Below are 24,389 nucleotides of genomic sequence, written 5' to 3' on the forward strand. Positions count from 1 at the left end.
TAAATATCTGAAATAAGGACCAGAAATGTCACTTGTCGTGACCAAGAAAGGAAAATATGGCAAAAAGAAAGTGTAATAACTGTTTGGCTGAACAGAAGATGCTGAAGATGAAAACGACGTGGACCTTTGGACAACCAAATGATGGCGACGACAATTATGGCATGAACCTTACACCAAACCCCTATCCCATGCGAGTTAAAACTAAATCTAAGTGTCCAACACTCAAAATACCTTATTGGCAGCTACCTAACTTACCCCAATAAAGCAACGTGCCTCGCAGTCGCTGCCTGCTTTCTTCTTGAACAACCAAAACTTATACCCTATGTTCATGAAGCACTCGCCATTTTATAGTATCACTTACTTATCGTAAATAAAAGCAAACGATCTGTCGTTGTCTGTATCATATATGTAGACCAAGCTAGTGTTTCTAGCATTACACCCTATATAAAAACTAATGTCTAGCTCTACCGTTTTAAGTGTCTTAAAAAAATATTATTGGATTTGACAACAAATTTTGAGTCTTTAAACGAGTAAATATTATTGGCCCATGAGTAACATAATTACTTAACAATAATAAACACAATTATAGTTGTTTAATACAGTCCAACATTTTGAAATTAAGAGAAAAAAAAAAAAAGAAAGGAAGTTTGGTGTTAAAAAAAGAAAATAAACATCATAATCATTGATTGTACATGATGCCAAAACACCAAAACTCTCCTTTTTTGCAAGATTTCCCTGTGCGTGGAATCAAATTAAATAATTAATTAATTGAGATTAGTTTTGACTAATTAGGTGGTTAAAGTAAGTAAGGAACCTGTCCACCTTGAAATAAAAAAAATAATAAAAATAAAAATAAAAAAAGAAACTAGATGATTATTATATGGGCTAGTTTGAAAAATAATAGACAATTTGAGGGTTGGTGGGAAATAGTACCTCATATGACAGATCATCATTATTTAATCGAAAAGAAGTTGGTGAGAGTTGAACAGAAGCTTCAATAAATATTCACATTCATCCCCGTCAGTATTCATACCCACTCCCATCAGCTACTGATAGCCAAATCTATTCACCGGTTACCTTATCACACAACTACTCCGACCGCCGCCGCTGCCATCACCATCAGACTAATTCCGTTAGAGCCGTAGCCGTAGTGAGTATAACGAGTTTCTGACTTTTTAATAAGTATGCTTTTCAATAAATGTATTTTACGAGGATCAAACTCGTATTTTTATATTTATACCATAAAACCTATAGTTGATTTTAATAAACTTCTTCTTATAACCTTTATCGGTCATTTTTTCAATAAGATAAAGATTAGGAGCATTAATCAATTTTTTTATGTGAATTTTGGAAATTAAAATTGCCAACCCTACGCTGAAGCGCGTAAGTAGCACGCTGTCAAAAAGCAGGTGGATGATTTCATTGCCCAACGATTGAAAGAATGGATGGTTGGTGCGTGTTGTGCAGAAATTCTAACACTTGCATGGAAATATCGGTCAAGGGGTCCCTCACTTTCTCTAGCCAGCCAGCCCAGTCGCCCCTTTCAATCTTTAAAGGACTAATAAACGACTTCTCAATTAACGAAACGCTCAATCTCTCTTCCCGTTTTTTTTTTTTTTTTGCCTGTTTTTTCATTTGCTTGTCTTCAAATCTATACTGTCAGTGGCAAAATGGCAATTCGAGATAGATGTTTATAATTTTTATTACAATGTAAATCTCAAATGATTAATTAATTTATTTTTCATTTTTAAAATTAAATCATAAGCCAGTCTAACTGCTACTTAAATAGGGAAAGGAGCAATTCTATTGACAAAAACTGATTTATTATGAAAAAACTAATCTTAAATGAATTGCCCACCTTATAAGGATCTGATCTGATTTTTGCTTCAGGTGAGAAAAGACAACCGGTCTCGTAAAGTCCACGCCGCAACTATGGCGGAGGATGACCCTCTACACCAATGTAATGACATTATTATATTTATATTTTGTTTCCTCCTGCGTCTCTTCCATGAATGGATCTCTCAACCTCTCGTCCTCGTCTACTATTAATAATATGATTTGATACCCTTTCTGTTCCGAGAAGCCGCGTCTTATTACCTCTTTTATGTTTTTAAATCGTTTTATCATAATTAATTATTTGCTTCTATTATATACACACACAAGCGGCTTTCAAATTTTAAACGAAAATATATACATATGATTTTGATATTGTATGACGGTCATGGTTTTGTTCGAAGTATAGATTCAACTTGAATTGATTTGTTTTTTTAATATATATAATCAAAGTTGTAATTCTCTTCGACCGTAAAAGTTTTTTCCTACTAATAAAGTGTGTGTGTTTATCAGGAATTTAATTTGTATCCTCATCCTTACGGGGTTGAAGTCGCTTACCACCTCAATCAACGCTTTATTAATTAAATTGATTTGATTTTAACCAAACTGAAACCTCACTATTTACAATTAAAACCAATCAATAATATATAATTTCAAGGTTATTATCATACGATGAATTTAAGTATGTCTTATTATTTGAACAACTCACTATAGATGTTTTAATGAAATTAACTTGCGTAGACTTGATTCATGATTCTACTCATAAACCAAACTAAATAAGTATTTTTTAGTGAAAATGTGATATTTTTATTGAAAATAAATAAAAATATTTTTTAAAAAGTTGATATTTTCATTTATTTTGTTGATCATGCGGCCATGGGCTCAGTTTAAAACAAATTATAATCATGGTTTAGTTATAGTTATAAGCAGTTGGCATTTGGCTAAATTGCACGTGAAACTGACCATGCAAACAAGTATTAAGATTGTGGGAATGGAAGAGGTAAAGATCCCAACTGTCATTCGTTTAGGCACAGATTGATATGTAAAAATGTCATATCATATCATATAAAGATGGAACGCATGGGTAGACATGAACATGATAGATAGTTGTGTCGTGTGTCATATTACAATGTGTCACTCTTTAAGCAAAACCAAACTCAGATTCAGTAAACATTACGTGTGTGTATATATATATATATATATATATATACCATGACCCCACATTTCAATTTGGCTTTCCATCATTCTTTAGGGACACTACCTCTTCCAATTAACTAATTCCAAAACAACCTTGCGTTTGCTAATATTGCTCATTGCGTTTCATGTCGTTTTGGTTTATTCTCATGAGAAATGTTTCTGTTTCGGTGTATAAAAAATGACAACTGAGTTAAAAGCAATTTGGCATGTTAAAAAAACATCAACATGCTGCCAAACTTTTTTTAACTAAAAATGGTCACAATCACATGCTTTCAAATGTTGATTTGTTGTCTTTGTAGATACTTAGCCAGCTAAAAAAGATTAATTAGAAACCATTCAGGTAACTACCATCCTATAACGATCACAAGACTCGAGATTTCTTATTCTCAAATTCGAATCTTCTTAATCATAAGAATTACTATTAATTTAGTGTCAAGAAAATAATTACTCTCATTATGTAGCTTGTAGTATTATTTAAGCTCCAAGTCTCATAATGAATAACAAAATTAATTAAATCATATTTGATTGATTGCTTGAATGTCCTTTTGGAGAAAATTTATAATTTGTAAAATGTGTTTAAGTAATATATTATTTGTATATCTTATGAAAAAATGGATTAATTAAAAGATTGAAATATTAAACTAATCCATTAAATTGATTTTTGAGTTTGTAGATGCAGCTAGTGGACAAATAAATTTTAACAAATTACAATTAATTATGTAATTAATTAAATACTTCATTAGCGTAATCATCGCATGACCCACGCAACTACTATAATCAATACAATAAAACCTAACAAAGCAAATTTAACACGAACTCTCAATTAAAAATTAAAAAGAAATGACACAGTTTGAGAATACGACAACGTCTGGTGTTAATAATAATATATTTAATTTTATTGCCCCAATGATCTGGTTTTATTTATTCCTTGAGCTTTGCGATTTAAAGTATTATACTGGAACTTTTTTTTTTTCTATTTGGATTAAATTAAGCTTGGTTAATTGGCCATTGTTTATAAATTAATAATTCTTAATCCTTGATAGTGGTGACATTAATATATTAATTGCGGAGCTTACAAAAAATTGTTGTTTTTATGACTTTTCTTTTTGGCAACATTTGATTTTATAATTTACTAATATTTTTTAAAGATCCCTCATTTTATTAAAATAAGAAATGTGTTTTTTTTTTTTTTTTTTTTTGAAAATAATTACCGAATTTTGAGTTGAATATTCAAAATCCCTAATATGCCAAACAGAGACTTTGTTTGTATGTCGATGAAAGATATGTGACAGGATTTTATTTATTACTTGTAGAGTTTGAGGAGCAATAACCTAGGTTTGGTTCGGATGAATTCCCGAACCTCAGCCATCTCTAGCTTCGGATTCAGTCATTTTTATTTAACCTTTTCACCTTTTAAATGAATGCTGTCCACTCCACTCGAAGCTGAATTGAGTCACTAATGACACCATGTGACATATTTTCCGCTTTTCAGCCACTAGATTTTATTTTTTCTTATTATGCAATACTTTTTATCCTCATATCATTCAATAAATAAATAAAAACAAACTTTATCAAATAAAAAAATTCACCAAAAATTTGTTTCGAGTCACCAATTTTTATTTTAATTCCTTTTATTTTTTAGGAAATAAATCTCTAACTTAATATTTAACCGGTGTAAATAAATTATATCTTTAAATTTTACCTATAATAAATATATATAAATATAAAAAATTTTGCAATGCACAAGAAGTCTTGTGCAACCCAATTTCTTCGAAGAAAGTTTACTAAATATCTCGTGAAAGATTAGCTAATTTGATTTAACATGATTAATGTTCCGTTTATTTGAGAGATGAGAAAACTCAAATTTGGTAAATTAAAAGACTGTTTTTATTGTTTAACTCACAATAATATTTGAAGTGGCCTTCCAATCAATAAAAAATTCACTCGTTAAAGGATTATTTTGAGTATATCTAGCAAAGTATTTGATGAAAAAAGTGATTTGTGAAATAGGAAAATCGATGGCCTTGATTAAATTATTGGAATGTATGGTAATTGACTGATTGGCAAGAAAGAAAGGACGCAAAAATGCCCAAGTGATAAAGGACGGTAGGTAAGGATATAACGTAAAGGAAATTTTTCCCTTTGTTTTGACGAATTGTGTGGTTGATGAGGCCTAACTCTCAATTTTTCCTTCCTACTTTTTTTTTTTTTTTTACCCAATGGATCGTCGTATTTTATCTTGTCCTGTATAATAAGAATTCTTTTCAAAAAAAAAAAAAAAAAACTATAAAACAAGAATTAAATAACTTTTTTCTCGTCGGGAAGAAATTGAAGTGGTTAATTAATTAATTGCTGAGATAAATTAATTAATTACTGAGATAAATTAATTAAATATGAGAAGTCCATTTTAATGAGGTTTACAAATTGTAGATTCAGATTCGAGGTCAAAGATCCTTAGCGGTGCTTAATTACAGAAAGTTTGAAAGTACAACATTATTATTTTAAAAATCTTTGATTAAATTCATACGTTTTATGTTTTTTTTTTTTTTTTTTATTATTATTATTATATATGCTTGTGCTTATCGTATAATATAGCTAAAAGAAAAATGGTGAGATGTCATTGTCATATTTTTACACATTTGAATAACTATTTTTATTAATTTTTTCGCCCTTAAGACTATTCTAAATTCTAAAATTCAAAAATAGAATAGTAAGAAATAAAATAACTATTTCATACATAGGAATCACTATAATTAATTATCAAATTATCATTATTGATTAAGATTTTTTAATAAAAAAATTCATAAATTAATTAAGATTAAGAATAAATCATTACGCAAAATACGTAATCCATTGACCGAGGCAGCAAGTAAACTCCTCTCGTGGTAGATAAACGAGGAGTTTCAAAGTTTAAAAAATCAGCATAAAATATAATTAGGTTATTACTTAGGAATTAAGATTGGGGTTTTACAAAGAATCCGACTGACATGAGAAATTTCATGGCATTAACCATCAAAGTTAATTTACTAATTACTGTCAAAAGCAAATTAGCCTGCTAATTGTATGCTTTTTTTAGTTAATGATTATATTTAATTATTTCATCAGACAATTATAGATTTCAACCGTGAAAAAATAAATAATATATAAGATTCCAACTTTATATTTTACAACAAGCCATTACCTATTTGTCAGAGAATATCCCAGATTATATATTTTCAGTGTCCACCTAGTAGTTCATTTGATGGTAATAATAGCAACAGAGGTTTATCCTGGGGAGGTTCCAATTGGAGACCAAAAGGAATAATAATGAATAAATTAGCTAAGAGAACATGAACAAGAACAGTTGAAAAATGTAAAACACACTCATGATTCCTCGTTGGAAAGTGTTCTTTAGTGGAGATGAAGAATAATAAATTTTCCCATAAAAAGAAAGATTTAAAAAGAAATATGTAAATATATATATTCTTTGTTCCTTAGATTCTTTAATAATGAACGAACAAAGGAAAAGACTGATCTTCTTTTATTATTATTATTATTTATTCTGTTTCTTTTCAATAATGAAACGATGTTGTTCCGAGTTCTATAAATAAATAGTGATTGGAGTTGCAAATACCTTCACTTATTTGTTTTGAATTGTTTAATTATTAAAAGAATAGGAATAGGAACAATTCTATTTTTGTTTCAGTTTTGAACATTATATTCTTAGTAGAAGGAATATCTCCTTTCAATCGAATTTGGAATTTAGTAATTTATTATTATTTTAAATAAATTCAAGTTAAACATTTTTAAGCTGAAGATTTTTGTGAGTCGAGTTTACTTTGTTGTTGCTTTTTATAAATTTTTATTTAGTAATATCTTCAAGACAAATTATTATGTTATAATAATAAAAAATAATATTGAACATGTATAGAATTATTATTTTTGGTAGTTGGATTGTTGTCGGATGAGTCTATCAATCCATCCATGCATTTTCAACTGCACAGTTTGGCAGCTGCATCCAATAATGTATGTATTATAATTATGATTAATGTATTTAGACATGCTACTTCTTTTTCTATAAAGTTTGTTTTCTTTTTTTCAAATGGGGCGGCTATAGGATTTATTATTTAAAAAAAAAAAAAAAAAACTAGTTTACATTATAAATTTGGATGAGAAAATTGAAGTAATTATCTGTTTTTATATTACCATGAATAGTGTATTTTAAAATTTAATTAGAAAATAAAATAAGTGAAATGTTGGAATAATAATCGTCGTTTGCCACATCATCACATTAACGGTCTGTGTTGAAGTATGGTCGTTTTGATCTCTTTCTAACTTCCCAAATCTGAAATGTCGTCCTCAATCCTTGTCGTATTGCTTTTCATCGTTCTAATGTGTTCCACTAAGATGCAAAACATTATCTAATCAACCATCAAGTCATCATCTTTGAATATTAACCTCAATTATACACACCGAAGAAGAAAAAAAAGAGGAAGAAGAAGGGTCAATCAACAACGACAAATTCAACATGGCTGCGACATCATTTTCACTTTTTGCTTAGAAGATGTTTTATTTAGTCACTTTCGTTTATTTTAAATATTTTTAATTTATAAAAAAATTTTCAATTCTACAATTTCCATCATTTATCCAAAACACATTCAAAAAGGTTTTGGATTATGTTTTACCTTAATTTAAAATTTAATGTTGATCCATTTGAAATAAATATAAGGTTAATATGTCACATGGATTACACTTAATATATGCCATATCGTTTTTGCATTAATCTTAAAAAGAATATTTTCAATATAAACAATCCATTAAATTGAAACGACAAACGACGACAATAATGATCTTGTACAAAAAAAATTTATATATGTATGTACTAAAGATTCTTAGTGGGATGTAGGGACACTAAGAGATCCAGTTTCACAGCTTCACCTAACCCCTCCCGTCAATCTTCCATCACGCAGAGTTGGTAGGTGGCCATAGTATATGCCATCTCGTTTTTCTAATTTTTATTATTTTTTCCTCCAGCTTTAATTAATAAAAAAAAAGGAACAATCGAGAAGCTACGTGTCAATCAAAGGAAGCCACAACACTTGAAAGTAAGTGTGAGATTAGGCTGTCCGCCAGAACGTGGACTTCGAGAATCTTGAAGCCTTGGTTCTGTGACTGTGTGTCGCGTGTGTTTACTGTGGATGTAGTCCGTACTTCTCTCTCTTAAAAACAGAAAAAAAGAACACTTTGATAATAAGGAGTCCTTATAACTTCTTTTTACAAATTAGTTCCTCGACTTTTCTAAATTTCATTTTTATACCCCATTTCATGGTTGTTTAGAGATTCATTTAGCGAGTGGTTCTAGTCAATGCTTCGATTGAGACATTGGAGTAGGTAATGGGGTAGAGCATATGGTTTCATCCTTTGATTAAACCATTTGACCATACATTTTTTGTCCTGTTTCAACTCTTTTAATTATAATAAGCACAAACATTATTTTTTATATATTAATAAAAATTATTATTCACAACTTCACGTTTTTATTAAATTTGCATACTTCACAATTTCAAACTATAAATTCATTTTTGCATGAAGATTAAAATTACTATTTATCTGAAAATAAAAAATAATTTATAAATATAGTTATTTTATCTAATATAAATATCATATGATAATTCTTTCTAATAATAATTAACTATTAATTTAGTTATTTTACAAGAGATTGCTGGCAACTACCATATGGCAATTAAACCACAATAGTCAAAGTAGAATGAAATGATTTACACACATTCATTTTTAATTAATAAAAAGGATTTGGTAATAATTAAAGGAAGTGACTTTTGCAATTCACATGAAAATTCCATGGACTCGTGTTCTCAACACTCTATTTCCTTTTTCTTTTTTCTTTTTTTTTTTTTCTCCTTTTTGGTAACTAAATCTGATTTGGATCTTTTGGGGATTGTGTATAAAGCTGTCCTTTGTTTATGACGGTGTTAAGGTGTGGCAAATCCCCTTTTGCTTTGCTTTTCCTTTCCCTTTTCCTTTTTTCTCCCTTTCTCTATTTTAGAAAATGAGTTAAAAGTGACTAATTGCTTTCTATTATTTCCTTTTTGACCCTATGAATTAAATTAAATACCTTTATAGTCGCTCCTCCCATTGCATGCTGACGTGTCACTATATGAGCTGTCGACTCTACCTTTATCTGCAAAGCAAATAAGGAAAATAATGGAAGAATTGTTTTTTTTTTTTTTTCTCTCACAATATTATCATTTAGAAAGGATAAAATTTTAAAGAAAAAAAATATTATTATTGAAAATTAACAATTGCAATCTCATTTATTTTTAACCATAAAATGTGATTTTACTTATTATTTAAAAAATAGTTAAAAGTTTATTAATTAATATACAAAATTTGCATTTTTGTATATGTGGAGGTCCGTCTGAAGTTGGTTAAGGTTTGGTAAGCTTAAAAGGGCAAATCCTGTATCTACAAACAATGGGTGCATTTAGTTTTCTTCGTCATTCCATGTGCTGTCTTTTTAGAAATATTACTCCATCTTTCAATGCTTCAAATTATCAATTAGGACAACATTAATTATTTGGTCAAGTTAATTAAAGTTTTTATCTTTATAAACTGACGTAAACGATCAATCCCTAACCGTTGGCCGCATAAAAACCTGCCCGTAATATAAATCACGTATACCATTGGCCGCGTACGGGTATTATTTTTCTCTTTTCTTTTTTGGCCTTTCTAGAATTCTTCGTCATTGGTGGCGTCACTTTGAATGGTCAACTGCCTGCTTAATGACTAAATGTTTTTACATTTTACTTAGATCCACACTTTAGGGATGGAAGCCAAACCACTATTTTAGGGTATATCTATCGCTCCGGTAGGTACATTTATGGTTAATTATACATTGAATTGAGACTGGTATAAATATTTTCATCCGTATAGATACGAGTAGATCATCATAGGTATACCAAAATCAAAATTCAAATATATACGATGACAAAAATAAGGACATAACCTTACTCCTTAATGTCAAATATAAAATAAATATATAAGCAACTACATTCGCTGACTGTTTAAAAAAATAAAAGTACGATACGATGTATATTTTATTTATGAACTTACCGTAATATATATTTATAGATTTATATTATTATGGGATACAAATTTACAAATTCTTTAATCCACAGATAAATAAGACATTCAGATTACTAATTATGGAATTAATTTAAGTAACCTGAATCCTGTAAACCTCCAACTACTAAAAAAGATAAAAGCTTTCCATTCTAGAAATTAAAATTACTAATATACTGTCCTCCGCATGAATCTCCAATAAGAAATTGTTGAAAAATGACGACGGACTAAAGGAAAAATTTGTCAGTAAAAAAAAAAACTATTTAGAGATCGAAATGTTTAATTACAAAACAATCCTTAGTGGTATGTTAGTAAAACACCTGGTTTAGTTAAAAAAAAAAAGAATTGACCGGAGTTGGGGGACACGACGCGGAGGTTCGGAGCCGAGCCTAATAAAAGAGGTGGAGGCGGGAGAGAGTCAGCTAACTATGGTGTATGTCTATCTCATTAGAACGGACCCACCATGAGCGGCTGTCTCGTGCCGCATAGAGCCTACTCCACGTGGCATCTCTCGAGATCTTATAGCTGTCGACTCGGTTTGCTATGGTGAGGTCGCAGGGCGGGGGCGGAGAGACATGGGTTGGGATAAAAAATTGTAGGCCCCACAAACCCTTCATTTTGTTTTGTGGTGGTCCCTACCCTCGTTTTATGTTCTCTTTTTCCTCTATAAATCAAACTCTCCATTTGAGATAGATCACTACTCTAATAACCCAAACAAAAGAGAGCACGCTTTTGCGTCGGTGCTGCTCCGCCTCTCGCCTCTCCTCGCCAATCTCTTTCTGTCACACCAAATCTCTTTTCCTTTATAGCTGTCTCATTTGTCCATCGATCATTTGTTCGCTTCCGGTCCTTCAGAGCTGGATCTTGTAAAATCCGTCTGCATGCTACAAGAGAAGAAGATTTTCTTTGAGGAGAGTTTCGTCATTTCCAGGAGATTTGGCTCTTATATATATTTATATTCAAATCTCTCATCTTGCGTTTATCCGAATCCCTTGTTTTCCAAATCGATTTTATTTTATATTTTGAGCGCAAAATCGCTAGATTTGGTTGCGAAAACTTGCAGAATTTATTAAAAATCTCCTAAAATAAGCTTACATATTGGAGCTCTTTCAGATCTCTTTTGTACATGGTGTGGTATCTGATCTGATCTGGAAAATCTCTGTAAAACAAATTTCTAATACATACAAATCGCAAAACAAGTAATACTTATCCAAATTCCGTAAACTTTTGCTACTTTCTGGGATTTTATTTCTATCTCCATCAATATTTATTTTTCAAACATAAAAAAACAAAGCAGTTCTGATTAGATTCCCGTTTGCTAATAATGTCGGCGACTTCTGGCTCCTCTCTCCTTCAACCTCGAACTAACCCATCTGGTCTTTCAACTCTCAACAAACCTTCCATTTCACCTAAGTTAAATGTTATTGTTCCGGTATCTCGCCGGAATACCAGAGCTGCACGATGCTCAGCTATCAAGAAATCGACTGTTGTGGAGAATAAGTTTTTTGGAACCAAACTACGGCCTCATGGATCAGAGAGGCTTCATTTCTGGCAATCGGATGGGCCTGGACAGTCCCCAAAGCTCCGGGTTGTGGTTCGTTCCTCATTGTCTGGAGTACCCGAGAAGCCTCTTGGTCTTTATGATCCGTCATTTGATAAGGACTCTTGCGGAGTTGGGTTTGTGGCTGAGTTATCTGGTGAAACCAGCCGTAAAACGGTGAGTATTTTGCATATACATGCATAGAAAGGGGGAGAAAAAGAATATATCTGTTGTGTCCATCATAGATATCCTGACAGATGGATTTGTGTTCTGAGTGATGTTTATGTTTTCCTTCTTGTAGGTTTCGGATGCGTTGGAGATGTTGGTGCGCATGACGCATAGAGGTGCTTGCGGGTGTGAAGCGAATACTGGTGATGGAGCTGGGATTCTTGTGGCTCTTCCGCACGACTTCTGCAGGGAGGTATGCTCTATTTTAACTCTATTTTTTCAATCCTCTTTGGGAATTCTTAATGTATCTGATATTTTCAAAAATAAAAAAAAAAGAAAGAAATATCTGGCACATCAAAAATGAAAAATTGCTTTCTTTTCCTTTTATAATAAAAAATTTATATGTATATATTTAAAATGAATTTTTTTTGTAAGAAAAAAATTCATTTTGGTTGAATTTGCTTTGTCAGATTGCCAAGGATGGTGGGTTTGAGCTACCGCCACCAGGCGAATATGCAGTTGGGATGTTCTTTTTGCCCACATCAGATAACCGAAGGGAAGAAAGTAAAAATGTGTTTACTAAGGTAATTTCGTCACCCATTCTTGATTTGATGTGAGAGAGTATTTGCCCAATTCATTTCAATCTTTTGAATCTTTTGAGACATTAGTGTAATCGTTATGATTTTGATTGTGATGGTGTAAAAGGTTGCGGAGTCTCTTGGTCATACAGTTCTTGGATGGCGACGAGTCCCAACAGACAATTCAGGTCTGGGCAAGTCTGCTTTACAGACTGAACCAGTGATTGAGCAAGTGTTCCTCACACCTACTCCTAGGTCAAAAGCTGATTTTGAACAACAGGTAATTTAAAGATTTTATAATTCTTTTATTCGGTGTGTACTAACAATATGTTCTGGACGATTTGATATTTTGGGATATTTGCATAGTAATAAGAAAATCCAATTATCGGGCCTACTGATCGATAATGTAATTTTTACCGCCGCAGTTTTTGTAATTCACGTAGTCTGATGATACTTTGCTTCCTGGTCCAATAGTTCCTTAACTTGGCCCTTTTTTTTTTTTTTTTTTTTTTTTTTTTTTTTTTTGTGCTGAGCAGATGTATATTTTACGAAGGGTGTCAATGGTGGCAATCCGAGCTGCATTGAACCTTCAGCATGGTGCTGTAAAGGACTTCTATATATGTTCCCTTTCTTCAAGGTTTAGACTCCAGCAACGTGCATTACCTGTTTACTGCATATCTCATCCGTGTTTATTTACTTTTTCTTTACAAAATTATTAATTTTTCTGATGAATATTCACAGGACTATTGTCTACAAGGGTCAATTGAAGCCTGTACAGTTGAAGGATTATTACTATGCAGATCTTGGCAATGAAAGGTTTACGAGCTACATGGCCCTGGTAAATATATTATCCATTCACTTTCCTTTTTCTCCACTAACTCATACTTCAACAAACAGCATGGCAACCACCGGTAACTGAAGATATCCAAGGTTGAGGAATGACTTCTGAGGCATTGAAGTTTGAATGATCTCTTAAGTTCTTCCACTCCCTTGATTACTGTTTGAATTTGGATGCTGGATTGGATGCCTTGGGTGAGTTGAGTTGGTAAGGAACCTCATTGTCAAAAGTAAATCATGTTTGCAGAAACTTACTGCAGTGCTCTCTATGATCAGTTGTTTGAGGTGGAAATTCCAGTTGGTTGTTGAAAGGGAATTTTGTTTAGTCAAGGTTGCTTGGGGTTTGCATTACAATTGTGTTGGTTGAAGTGCCTTGAAGACAGTTCACGTGTGTTGATTTCATTTCAGTTCCAATATTGAGAATCAAGTGGCTGGACTTGTAAATTGACAATCTTGTTTCTGTTTCGGTACAGGTACACTCACGATTTTCTACAAATACATTTCCAAGCTGGGATCGTGCTCAACCGATGCGTGTCTTAGGCCATAATGGGGAAATTAATACTCTCAGAGGCAATGTAAACTGGTATGTTGCAACGAAACTGGGAGATGGTTATACCCTTATTGCCAACGTTTGCATCATTGTGGTCACCAACCTCATCTTTTTTTCTTTTTTTTTCCTTCTATTTTTGGAATTAATGAGGAACTTCATTTTATGTGGTAAAAAATAAATAAATAAATAAATCCTGATTGTTTCTGCTCAGGATGAAGGCACGTGAGGGTCTACTAAAGTGCAAGGAGCTTGGTCTATCCAAAAATGAGATGAAGAAGCTTCTACCTATTGTGGATGCTAGTTCTTCCGACTCAGGTGAACTTTCAAATACAAAGTGACATAGGCTTGTAATTAGTACAAGAACATTCCATATGCATTCAACTTTGTAGTTTCTTTGGTTGGCCTGTGTTTCTAAATATTTTATATATTTTTAGGGGCTTTTGATGGCGTCCTTGAGCTTTTAGTTAGAGCTGGGAGAAGTCTCCCTGAAGCTATCATGATGATGATCCCTGAGGCTTGGCAAAATGATAAGAATATGGATCCTCATCGGAAGGCATTGTATGAATATTTCTCAGCCCTTATGGAGCCATGGGATGGGCCAGCACTTATTTCATGTAATTGTCTATCAGTTCACACAATGCTCTTTCTATACTCTTTGTTCGATATTTAGTAGCTTTTTGCTTATGGGAATATAATTTGTAGTTACTGATGGCCGATACCTTGGAGCTACATTGGACCGCAATGGATTGCGTCCGGGTAGGTTTTATGTAACACGGAGTGGACGAGTTATCATGGCTAGCGAAGTTGGTGTTGTCGACATACCACCAGAAGATGTCCTTAGGAAAGGAAGGTTAAACCCTGGAATGATGCTTCTTGTGGATTTTGAGAAGCATATTGTTGTAGATGACGAAGCATTGAAGCAGCAATACTCCCTAGCAAGGCCTTATGGGGAGTGGCTGAAAAGGCAAAAGATTGAACTCAAGGACGTTGTTGGCTCAGTTCCAGAGTCTGATATGGCTATTCCTCCCATAGCTGGAGTAGTTCCTGTAAGCATTCGTCATGTTACCATCAATTTTAAACCCCTCCCGGAACACCCTCGTTTCTTTATATTTGCGTCTCTCATCCTGAACCTTCTAAAACTTCAGGTATCTAACAGTGATGACAGCATGGAGAACATGGGAATTCATGGTTTGCTATTACCATTGAAAGCGTTTGGGTATGTAGAACTTTACCTATCCGAAGTACTTTTGACTCCATTATTCTTTGAATGTAATATGACGTTTTACTTTTTAAATTATGTTCAGTTATACTGTTGAAGCGCTGGAGATGTTGTTGCTTCCAATGGCTAAAGATGGGACTGAGGCTCTTGGTTCAATGGGAAATGATGCTCCATTGGCTGTTATGTCCAATAGAGAGAAACTATCTTTTGAGTATTTCAAGCAAATGTTTGCTCAAGTAACAAATCCTCCAATTGATCCTATTAGAGAGAAGATAGTCACTTCCATGGAGTGCATGATTGGACCAGAAGGTGATCTAACAGAGACAACTCAGGAGCAGTGCCGCCGTCTATCACTAAAGGGGCCTTTATTATCCATTGAGGAAATGGAAGCAATTAAAAAGATGAATTATAGGGGTTGGCGAAGCAAAGTTCTCGACATAACTTACTCGAAGGAACGTGGTCGAAAGGGATTAGAGGAGACCTTAGATAGGATCTGTGCTGAAGCACGTGATGCAATTAAAGAAGGTTATACTTTATTGGTTCTTTCTGATAGAGGTATGAAATTCAACTGGTTTGAAATTTACTTAGCTTTAAGTAAAAGTAATTGTGCAAATTGATATTCTTGTTGGTCGTTATTTATTGTGTAGCTTTCTCATCAAAGCGTGTTGCTGTAAGCTCCCTCTTGGCTGTTGGTGCTGTCCATCATCATCTGGTTAAAAAGCTTGAGCGCACGCGGATAGGTTTAATTGTTGAAAGTGCTGAACCACGAGAAGTGCACCATTTCTGTACATTGGTTGGATTTGGAGCTGACGCCATATGTCCATACTTAGCCATAGAGGCCATTTGGAGACTGCAGGTTGATGGGAAGATCCCACCTAAGTCCAATGGTGACTTCCATTCAAAGGATGAACTGGTCAAGAAGTATTTCAAAGCAAGCAACTATGGAATGATGAAAGTGCTTGCTAAAATGGGCATTTCAACTTTGGCCTCATACAAGGGTGCCCAGATATTTGAAGCTTTGGGCCTTTCATCAGAAGTTATTGAGAAGTGCTTTGCAGGAACTCCCAGCAGAGTGGAGGGAGCAACCTTTGAGATGCTCGCTCGTGATGCACTTAATTTGCATGAATTGGCATTTCCCACCAGGGTTTATCCTCCTGGAAGTGCTGAATCTGTAGCACTCCCTAATCCTGGGGATTACCATTGGAGAAAGGGTGGTGAAATCCACTTGAATGATCCTCTTGCTATAGCAAAGCTTCAAGAAGCTGCCAGAGCTAATAGTGTGGCTGCCTATAAGGAATATTCTAGGCGCATTCAGGAGTTGAACAAAGCCTGCAATTTACGTGGGCTTTTGAAGTTCAAAGAGGCAAAAGTAAAAGTTCCATTAGATGAAGTGGAACCAGCTGGTGAGATTGTTAAACGGTTTTGTACTGGGGCTATGAGTTATGGATCAATATCATTGGAGGCGCACACAACACTTGCTATGGCTATGAACAAAATTGGAGGGAAATCAAATACAGGTATGTTATAGTGTAACTTGCTCACGATCTTTCACATGGTTAATATATATATATATTTAGAATCTGGTTAAAATGGCAATTGGAGGTCTAGGAATCATTCGTATTGCCTCATTTTATTTTCCATATTGAATTTCTTGTTTTTTAGGGTTATTTAGATTTCCATTTTCATTCTCTTACTTTATTTTGCTTAATATTATGTGATTGTATGGCTGTAATATACTTCTATAATTGCCAAAGGTGAGGGAGGTGAGCAGCCTTCTCGCATGGAACCTCTACCTGATGGTTCAATGAATCCGAAAAGAAGTGCAATCAAGCAGGTTGCAAGTGGGAGATTTGGAGTTTCAAGTTATTATCTCACAAATGCTGATGAACTACAGATCAAGATGGCTCAGGTATCTTTCAAATAATATACATTTGATGTTTTCTGCTATTCATGATTGTCCCGTTTAGCCCCTGTATTCCTGTTGGAACAGAGGTTCCTATTGTTTATGGATTTATGTTCATGGCAGATGATGCTGTGTTGCAAAGCACCCATGGGTGCATTTGCATCTTTAACTGATACCTTCTTTGGCATTTGGTGAGGTTAAATATAAACTAAATTCATTTATTAATTCATCATTGATTTTTTCTTCTAAATACATTATGTTTTGTTTCACAGGGTGCCAAGCCTGGGGAAGGGGGTGAGCTTCCTGGTCACAAGGTCATAGGAGACATTGCAGTTACGAGAAATTCTACAGCTGGGGTGGGACTTATTAGTCCTCCGCCTCATCATGATATCTACTCAATTGAAGACCTTGCCCAATTGATTCATGACCTTAAGGTATGCTGCCTGGTGTACTTACTCGTGTAGATTGCATATGATCCATTTATGACATCGTGAAAAACTATTTAACTTTTGTCGTAATTGAGCTAGAGATTAATTAGAGTTGACTCATTTCTCTGTTGATGTCTCTTATTATCCCCCCAGAATGCCAATCCAGGAGCTCGGATTAGTGTTAAATTAGTATCAGAAGCTGGTGTGGGTGTAATTGCTAGTGGGGTGGTGAAGGGGCACGCTGACCATGTGTTGATATCAGGTCATGATGGAGGTACTGGGGCTTCTAGATGGACTGGTATTAAGAATGCTGGACTTCCGTGGGAGCTAGGTTTGGCTGAGACCCACCAAACACTTGTTGCAAATGACCTTCGTGGCCGCACGGTTCTTCAGACAGATGGCCAGCTAAAAACTGGAAGAGATGTGGCCATTGCTGCACTTCTTGGTGCAGAAGAATTTGGCTTTAGCACTGCACCCCTGATAACACTTGGCTGCATCATGATGCGAAAATGTCACAAAAACACTTGCCCTGTTGGCATTGCTACTCAAGATCCAGTTTTGAGGGAAAAGTTTGCTGGAGAGCCTGAACATGTTATCAATTTCTTCTTTATGCTGGCGGAGGAGCTAAGAGAGATAATGTCTCAGCTTGGTTTCCGTACGATCAATGAGATGATTGGTCGATCAGACACGCTTGAAGTTGATGAAGAAGTAATTAAGAACAATGAGAAGCTAGAAAATATTGATCTCTCGCTTTTACTTAGACCCGCTGCCGACATTCGGCCTGAAGCTGCCCAGTACTGTGTTCAGAAGCAGGATCATGGCTTGGACATGGCTTTGGATAAAAAATTGATTCCACTGTCCAAGGCTGCTTTGGAAAAATGTCTTCCTGTGTATATTGAGACCCCAATCTGCAATGTGAATCGTGCTGTTGGAACCATGCTTAGCCATGAAGTCACTAAGCGTTACCACTTGGCAGGACTTCCTTCAGACACTATACATGTCAAGCTTACTGGAAGTGCAGGACAGAGTCTGGGAGCTTTTGTATGCCCTGGCATCACCCTGGAGCTTGAGGGTGATGGCAATGACTATGTTGGTAAAGGATTATCAGGTGGCAAAATTGTAGTATATCCTCCAAAAGGTAGCCTATTTGATCCGAAAGAAAACATTGTTGTTGGCAATGTAGCTCTCTATGGGGCGACAAGTGGTGAGGCATATTTCAATGGGATGGCAGCAGAAAGATTCTGTGTGCGTAATTCAGGGGCTAGAGCAGTTGTAGAAGGTGTGGGTGATCATGGATGTGAGTACATGACAGGTGGTACAGTTGTTGTGCTTGGCAAAACTGGCAGGAATTTTGCTGCTGGTATGAGTGGTGGAATTGCTTATGTTCTTGATGTAGATGGCACGTTTCATTCTCGGTGCAACCCTGAGCTGGTAGATCTTGATAAAGTCAAGGAAGAAGAGGATATAATGACTCTTAGAATGATGATACAACAGCATCAGCGTCACACGAACAGCCAGCTAGCTAGAGAAGTACTTTCTGATTTTGGAAGTCTTCTCCCAAAATTTATCAAGGTCTTCCCCAGGGATTACAAACGTGTTCTTGCAAACATGAAACAAGAAGCTACCTTGAAAGAGGCTGAGGAAGCTGCTGTTAAAGAAGCTGAGGAGCAGGATGAAGCAGAGTTAATGGAGAAGGATGCTTTTGAGGAGCTCAAGAAGATGGCAGCTGCATCTTTAAATAAGAAACCTAGTGAGGTATTTTGACATAATGAAAGTGTGCTTGTGGCTGAGCTTTTCTTTTTCTCTGCTTACAATTTGAAATGCAAAAGCTTAGGTTGAATGCCAATTGTTATTTTGACATAATGAAACAAAGATTAGACTTTGATTAGGATCTGTATTTAGTTACCGCAAACAGTAGTCCTAGAACATATTCAAGCTTTAAAGCTGGGCAAATGTTGTTTTGAGGTGCTGATAAATATGGCTTGTACAATGATTTAAATATGGCTTGTACAATGATTTAATATGAGATTTTTAATTCACAGAATGCTGATGCTGAACCATTGAAAAGGCCTACTCAAGTTAACAATGCTGTTAAACACCGAGGGTTCATCGCTTATGAGCGTGAAGGTGTTCAATACAGGGATCCTAATGTTCGAATGAATGACTGGAAGGAAGTTATGCAGGAATCAAAACCTGGCCCTCTTTTAAAGACTCAGTCTGCTCGTTGTATGGACTGTGGTACTCCTTTCTGCCATCAGGTGACACTTTTTAGTTTTAGTAACTTCAATTTTATTCTTGTGCTCATACTCTTGCACTGATGTTAAACTAGTATTTCGATATAACTGTCACCTTGACTAAATATCCTCAATAAACCAATGCAGGAGAACTCTGGATGCCCACTGGGAAACAAAATACCTGAATTCAATGAGTTAGTGTACCAAAATAGGTGGCGTGAAGCACTAGATCGGCTTCTTGAGACAAATAACTTTCCAGAGTTCACTGGCAGAGTATGCCCTGCACCTTGTGAAGGTTCTTGTGTTCTTGGTATCATTGAGAATCCGGTGTCTATCAAAAACATTGAATGTAGCATCATTGACAAGGCCTTTGAGGAAGGGTGGATGGTGCCACGGCCACCAGTCAGTAGAACTGGGTATGTCTTTTCTTTTCTAATCTGTGTATCCAAAGGTCTCTAGACGTTTCAATGTGGCTTATTATTGCAGTATCTTCCTATCTTTTAATATGACTCTTTACTGTTTCAAAAATAAGTTCATAAGTTACATTACTTTTCCTTCTAATGTATCTCCATCTTGTAAAGGGATGATATTTTAAATTCAGATTTTTGGGCTTGAAATAATGCCATCTGATATTGTATCATTTTGCTTACAGGAAAAGGGTTGCCATTGTTGGAAGTGGACCTTCTGGCTTGGCTGCTGCTGATCAACTGAATAGGATGGGTCACTTGGTGACTGTGTATGAGCGTGCTGATCGAGTCGGAGGCCTTATGATGTATGGAGTTCCCAACATGAAGACTGACAAAGTGGATATAGTTCAACGCCGTGTTAACCTCATGGCTGAGGAAGGCATTAATTTTGTGGTCAATGCTAATGTTGGAATTGATCCTATATACTCTCTTGATCGGCTTCGAGAGGAGAATGATGCCATTGTTTTGGCAGTAGGGGCCACAAAGCCAAGGTTAGTTGGTGCAAGTTCCTAGAGAAGTTTTTTCATTTTAAGGTTTGATCCATATTGTTAGGACAGCTTTCCCTAGACCAAGGAAGTAATGTGAAAAGAAAAAGCAAGACCTGGTCCCATCTCATAAATTGTTGTTTGTGCAGGGACCTTCCTGTCCCTGGAAGAGAGTTATCAGGGGTCCATTTTGCCATGGAATTTCTTCATGCAAATACAAAAAGTTTGCTCGACAGCAATTTACAGGATGGTAACTACATATCTGCTAAGGGCAAGAAAGTAGTTGTCATTGGTGGAGGTGACACTGGCACAGATTGTATTGGGACATCTATTCGACATGGCTGTAGTAGCATTGTGAATCTAGAGCTTCTACCAGAGCCACCACAAACTAGAGCTCCTGGGAACCCCTGGCCACAGGTTTGGCTTTTTCTTGCTCTGTATCACATGTTTATAGAACTTATTGATTCTATGCATTTGCAATTGGTTTAGATTTCTTGTATATGTTTTTCAATCCCCTTTATTTTGCAGTGGCCTCGCGTATTTCGTGTAGATTATGGGCACGAGGAAGCTGCTACAAAGTTTGGCAAAGACCCGAGGTCCTATGAGGTCCTGACTAAACGTTTTATTGGAGACGAAAATGGAAATGTGAAAGGACTTGAGGTGGTACGTGTCTACTGGGAGAAGGATGCTAGTGGAAGATTTCAGTTTAAGGAAGTTGAAGGCAGTGAGGAAATTCTTGAAGCTGACCTCGTCCTACTAGCCATGGGATTCCTTGGTCCTGAGTCGGTTAGTGATCTAGTTTCTGCTTCTCAGATATCTGGGATAAAATGCTCTCAAAATGAATTTCTGGGATTGCATCCTCCTTCTAAATGAGTTTTAGAAAAATTTATAGAGACAGTTACTCTAAATGAAATGATTTCTGCATATCATAATCACCTTTGCAAAGTTGTTGCTTACAGATTGATTTGGACGAGTGCTTACTAATTCTTTTGTTGTTTGATAATTTCAGAATGTGGCAGAGAAGTTGGGTGTGGAGAGAGACAATCGATCGAACTTTAAGGCTGATTATGGCCGCTTCTCTACCAGTGTGGAAGGTGTATTTGCAGCTGGGGATTGCAGGCGTGGCCAGTCCTTAGTTGTCTGGGCTATATCAGAAGGACGTCAAGCTGCTTCCCAAGTTGACAAATATCTGATGAGCGAAGATGACATCTCTGTCAGTACTGACACTCAGGATGACCTCGTCAAGAGACATCAAGGTCTTACCAATAGGCAACAAGACAGCAAACACACGGTCATGACATAGGTGACCCTGTTTCCTTCTTTATACAAGGGCTCAAAAGGAGCACAGCTGGATTCTCTTACATACATTTAAAAATCTGGAATCAATTGCCTTGTGGACGATGCGAGTCAGTGTGCCTAATAGCCTGAAGGATGTCAAATTTGCAGTTGTGCAGCTGAGTGACTGGGAAAGGACCGAGTCAAGGTAAAGAGGGGCTTCCATTTGTTTTGGGGGGGGGGGGGGGTTGCTAGTATAGGAAATATAGAATATTATTGTGGTAATTTTTGTTTATGATACTGTTGATAGCTTCACCCAGCTGCTTTTGATAATTAGGTTTTGTTGGTGTTAATGGAGGAATAATGTACAGTTTTGTTTCATTATCTTGGAATATGTATTGGTTAAATTCCTTTTGTTTCTCTTTCTTACCTCTGTTTCATTCTGTGCATGAAAGTGAAATAATCAGTCTTCGGAAACGTGGGTAACGATTTTTCATACACGTTCATCTTTTGAGAATCAGTTTTTTGCTATTTTGCTTTTCACTTAGTACTAATAGCAGAGCAGTGTCCGAAATCAGTACCCACCGCCCTCTTGTTTCTCTCTCTCTTTCTTTTTTTTTTTTTTTTTTTTGCCCTTTTGGAGAATGAGTAGGTGTCAAAATTAATGAACTGAGTGCAGTTATGGAAGCGACGTACCCATCTATTTGTATTCGTATCAGCACAAATTCTGTTTTTAGAGTATCATGATCCATGTAATATAACGGTTAACAAATTGGAGATCCTCTATCCATTATTGATAGTAAATTTTATTTTTCGTGGCTTAGCTGCAACTAATTTTGTTTGCCGAACGGATTTTTAGTAAGTTAGATTCAAGCTCAGCATTTTGGGAAAAAGGTCGGTCTAAATCATCTTAATCGCCTCAACATTTTTTGTGGGGTTTGGAGGCAATCCTTGGAGAAGGAGCCAAAAAAAAAAAAAAAAAATGCAGTAGACAAGTAGCTTTGGAATTCTTAGGCATCATAGTTGAGAGTAAATATTATCTCCAAGGTTCTCTCGTTCTTCCATTCCATTACATCTTTATAGATACAGCACAAAAGCAAAAAACGGAGAATATTAACAATTCATACAGAAAATGAAAGGATCAGAAAACACACACTTGACTTTTATTAGCAACACCCCATCGTAAAGGTTGTTGGTTGCAGAAATCAAAAGCACCCGCCCAGCTGAAATATAGCAACAGGGAATGCAAATCAGCAATTTTCTTGAAATGTAACATATATATGTATATATATGTGTGTGTGTGTGTGTGTGTGTGTGTGTGTGTGTGTGTGTGTGTGTGTGTGTTAGAACTAGGCAAAAAAATTAAAAAAAAAAAAAAGGCTACCAGAATAGCCTCTATTTCTCTGTCAGAGACAGGCGTGCGCTTGGGCTGAAGAGAAGCTTTGCCTCCCACAGCAGTGTTAAAAGGCGGAGCCGGAACATCTGTTGACTTGGACATTGATATCTGACGAATGTCTTCATCGGCTGATGCTGCTCCATTTTAGGAAATGGAGACTAAATATGAGAAAACTATGATTGTTTTTTAACAACACAGCTCATAAGATGAAAATATGAATGAATACTTTTGGCTGGTCAGGAGCACATTCAATCATTTTGTTACACACTTACATGAACAAAGCATTTAAAGAACTTCTCTTGCCTCTTTCTTATTTGCAAAGAAAAATGCTCTCTTACAGTGTATACCAGTAAAATAGGGATTGGGCACATAGTAAAGACCTCAAAGAATTACAAAGCCTTCATATTCCCAAGCTATATAGTATAATATATGATATATTTAAAATTATTAATCGTATCCTATACTATAAATAGATTCAAGCTCAATCTTGAAAAGGCATATCAGAAGAGTTATGCTACTTGAAGTCTGCAATGGAGTAAAATGAGGCTTTATATAATAATAATAATAAAAAAAAAAAAAACAAGGAAAAAGTTATTCCTCAATGTTTGACTTTGCCATGAATCCATATGTACAAGTTCAGTTGCCTTATAGATAATGATCCTGGAGGTTCGGTCCTTTCTCCTATAAAACCTCAAACTGATAATGCAATTTCTTAGTATCACAGACAATGTTTCCAATTGAACCATTTGCTGCAAACTGTTTTCTGTTCCTTCGTTACCCTAACATGTGTTCCAAAGTTTTAATCTTTTTTAAGCACCATATAGATAAAACCCATATAATTGATTGAGAATTTTACTCATTGAATCAAAATCTATAATTACAAAAGCATACAAAAAGAAACCCAAGAAGAAAACCAATAAAAGGAAGTGATCAATGATCAATGATCAATGATGAGAAATTTAAAAGAAGAGAAAAACGACACCTGTTGATGTAGATGTTGCATGTCGTTGTGGGAATTTAATTCGTGGAATTCTCTTCACGAGCTGCCGTCCTCCGCCCATTTCTTTCCCTTCAAGTTCCAATTTCACCTTTATCCGTGTCTGCTTTCCCGTGATTTGATTGAAATCCTCAGAGATCCAAGGAAATTGTATGAATTAAAA

The 24,389-nt window shown here is 35.2% G+C and overlaps 2 protein-coding genes across 4 annotated transcripts; one reads left to right on the top strand and one right to left on the bottom strand.

Moving 5' to 3' along the window:
* Positions 1-10,842: 10,842 nt before the first annotated feature.
* GLT1 (NADH-dependent glutamate synthase 1) lies at positions 10,843-22,262 on the top strand. Of its 3 annotated transcripts, XM_012234691.4 has the most exons (22): positions 10,843-11,866; positions 11,991-12,110; positions 12,328-12,441; positions 12,563-12,715; positions 12,972-13,072; positions 13,177-13,273; positions 13,746-13,855; positions 14,034-14,137; positions 14,257-14,436; positions 14,525-14,868; positions 14,968-15,038; positions 15,127-15,596; positions 15,689-16,558; positions 16,796-16,950; positions 17,217-17,378; positions 17,526-19,127; positions 19,415-19,630; positions 19,754-20,022; positions 20,259-20,564; positions 20,708-20,975; positions 21,087-21,344; positions 21,568-22,262. In XM_012234691.4, exons 1-22 carry the CDS (start codon positions 11,474-11,476, stop codon positions 21,859-21,861), a joined length of 6,657 nt encoding a protein of 2,218 aa, XP_012090081.1. In that variant the 5' UTR covers positions 10,843-11,473; the 3' UTR covers positions 21,862-22,262. The 3 variants fall into 3 exon arrangements, with proteins under 3 accessions (XP_012090081.1, XP_012090082.1, XP_012090083.1); XM_012234692.4 differs by lacking the exons at positions 10,843-11,866; positions 11,991-12,110; positions 12,328-12,441; ... (1 more) ...; positions 12,972-13,072; positions 13,177-13,273 and adding an exon at positions 13,358-13,480; XM_012234693.4 differs by lacking the exons at positions 10,843-11,866; positions 11,991-12,110; positions 12,328-12,441; ... (1 more) ...; positions 12,972-13,072; positions 13,177-13,273 and adding an exon at positions 13,508-13,660.
* A 571-nt stretch (positions 22,263-22,833) lies between these two features.
* On the bottom strand, positions 22,834-24,381 carry LOC105648340 (uncharacterized). The gene is made up of 3 exons (XM_012234694.4): positions 24,212-24,381; positions 23,218-23,363; positions 22,834-23,056 (listed from the first exon to the last, which is right to left on the bottom strand). The coding sequence occupies exons 1-3, from the start codon at positions 24,288-24,290 to the stop codon at positions 23,039-23,041; spliced, it is 243 nt and encodes an 80-aa protein (XP_012090084.1). The 5' UTR covers positions 24,291-24,381; the 3' UTR covers positions 22,834-23,038.
* Positions 24,382-24,389: the final 8 nt, after the last annotated feature.

The sequence above is a fragment of the Jatropha curcas genome, chromosome 10 (genome assembly GCF_041381405.1).
Source record: "Jatropha curcas cultivar XTBG-Jc1 chromosome 10, XTBG_Jcur_1.0, whole genome shotgun sequence".
Lineage (NCBI taxonomy): Eukaryota > Viridiplantae > Streptophyta > Magnoliopsida > Malpighiales > Euphorbiaceae > Jatropha > Jatropha curcas.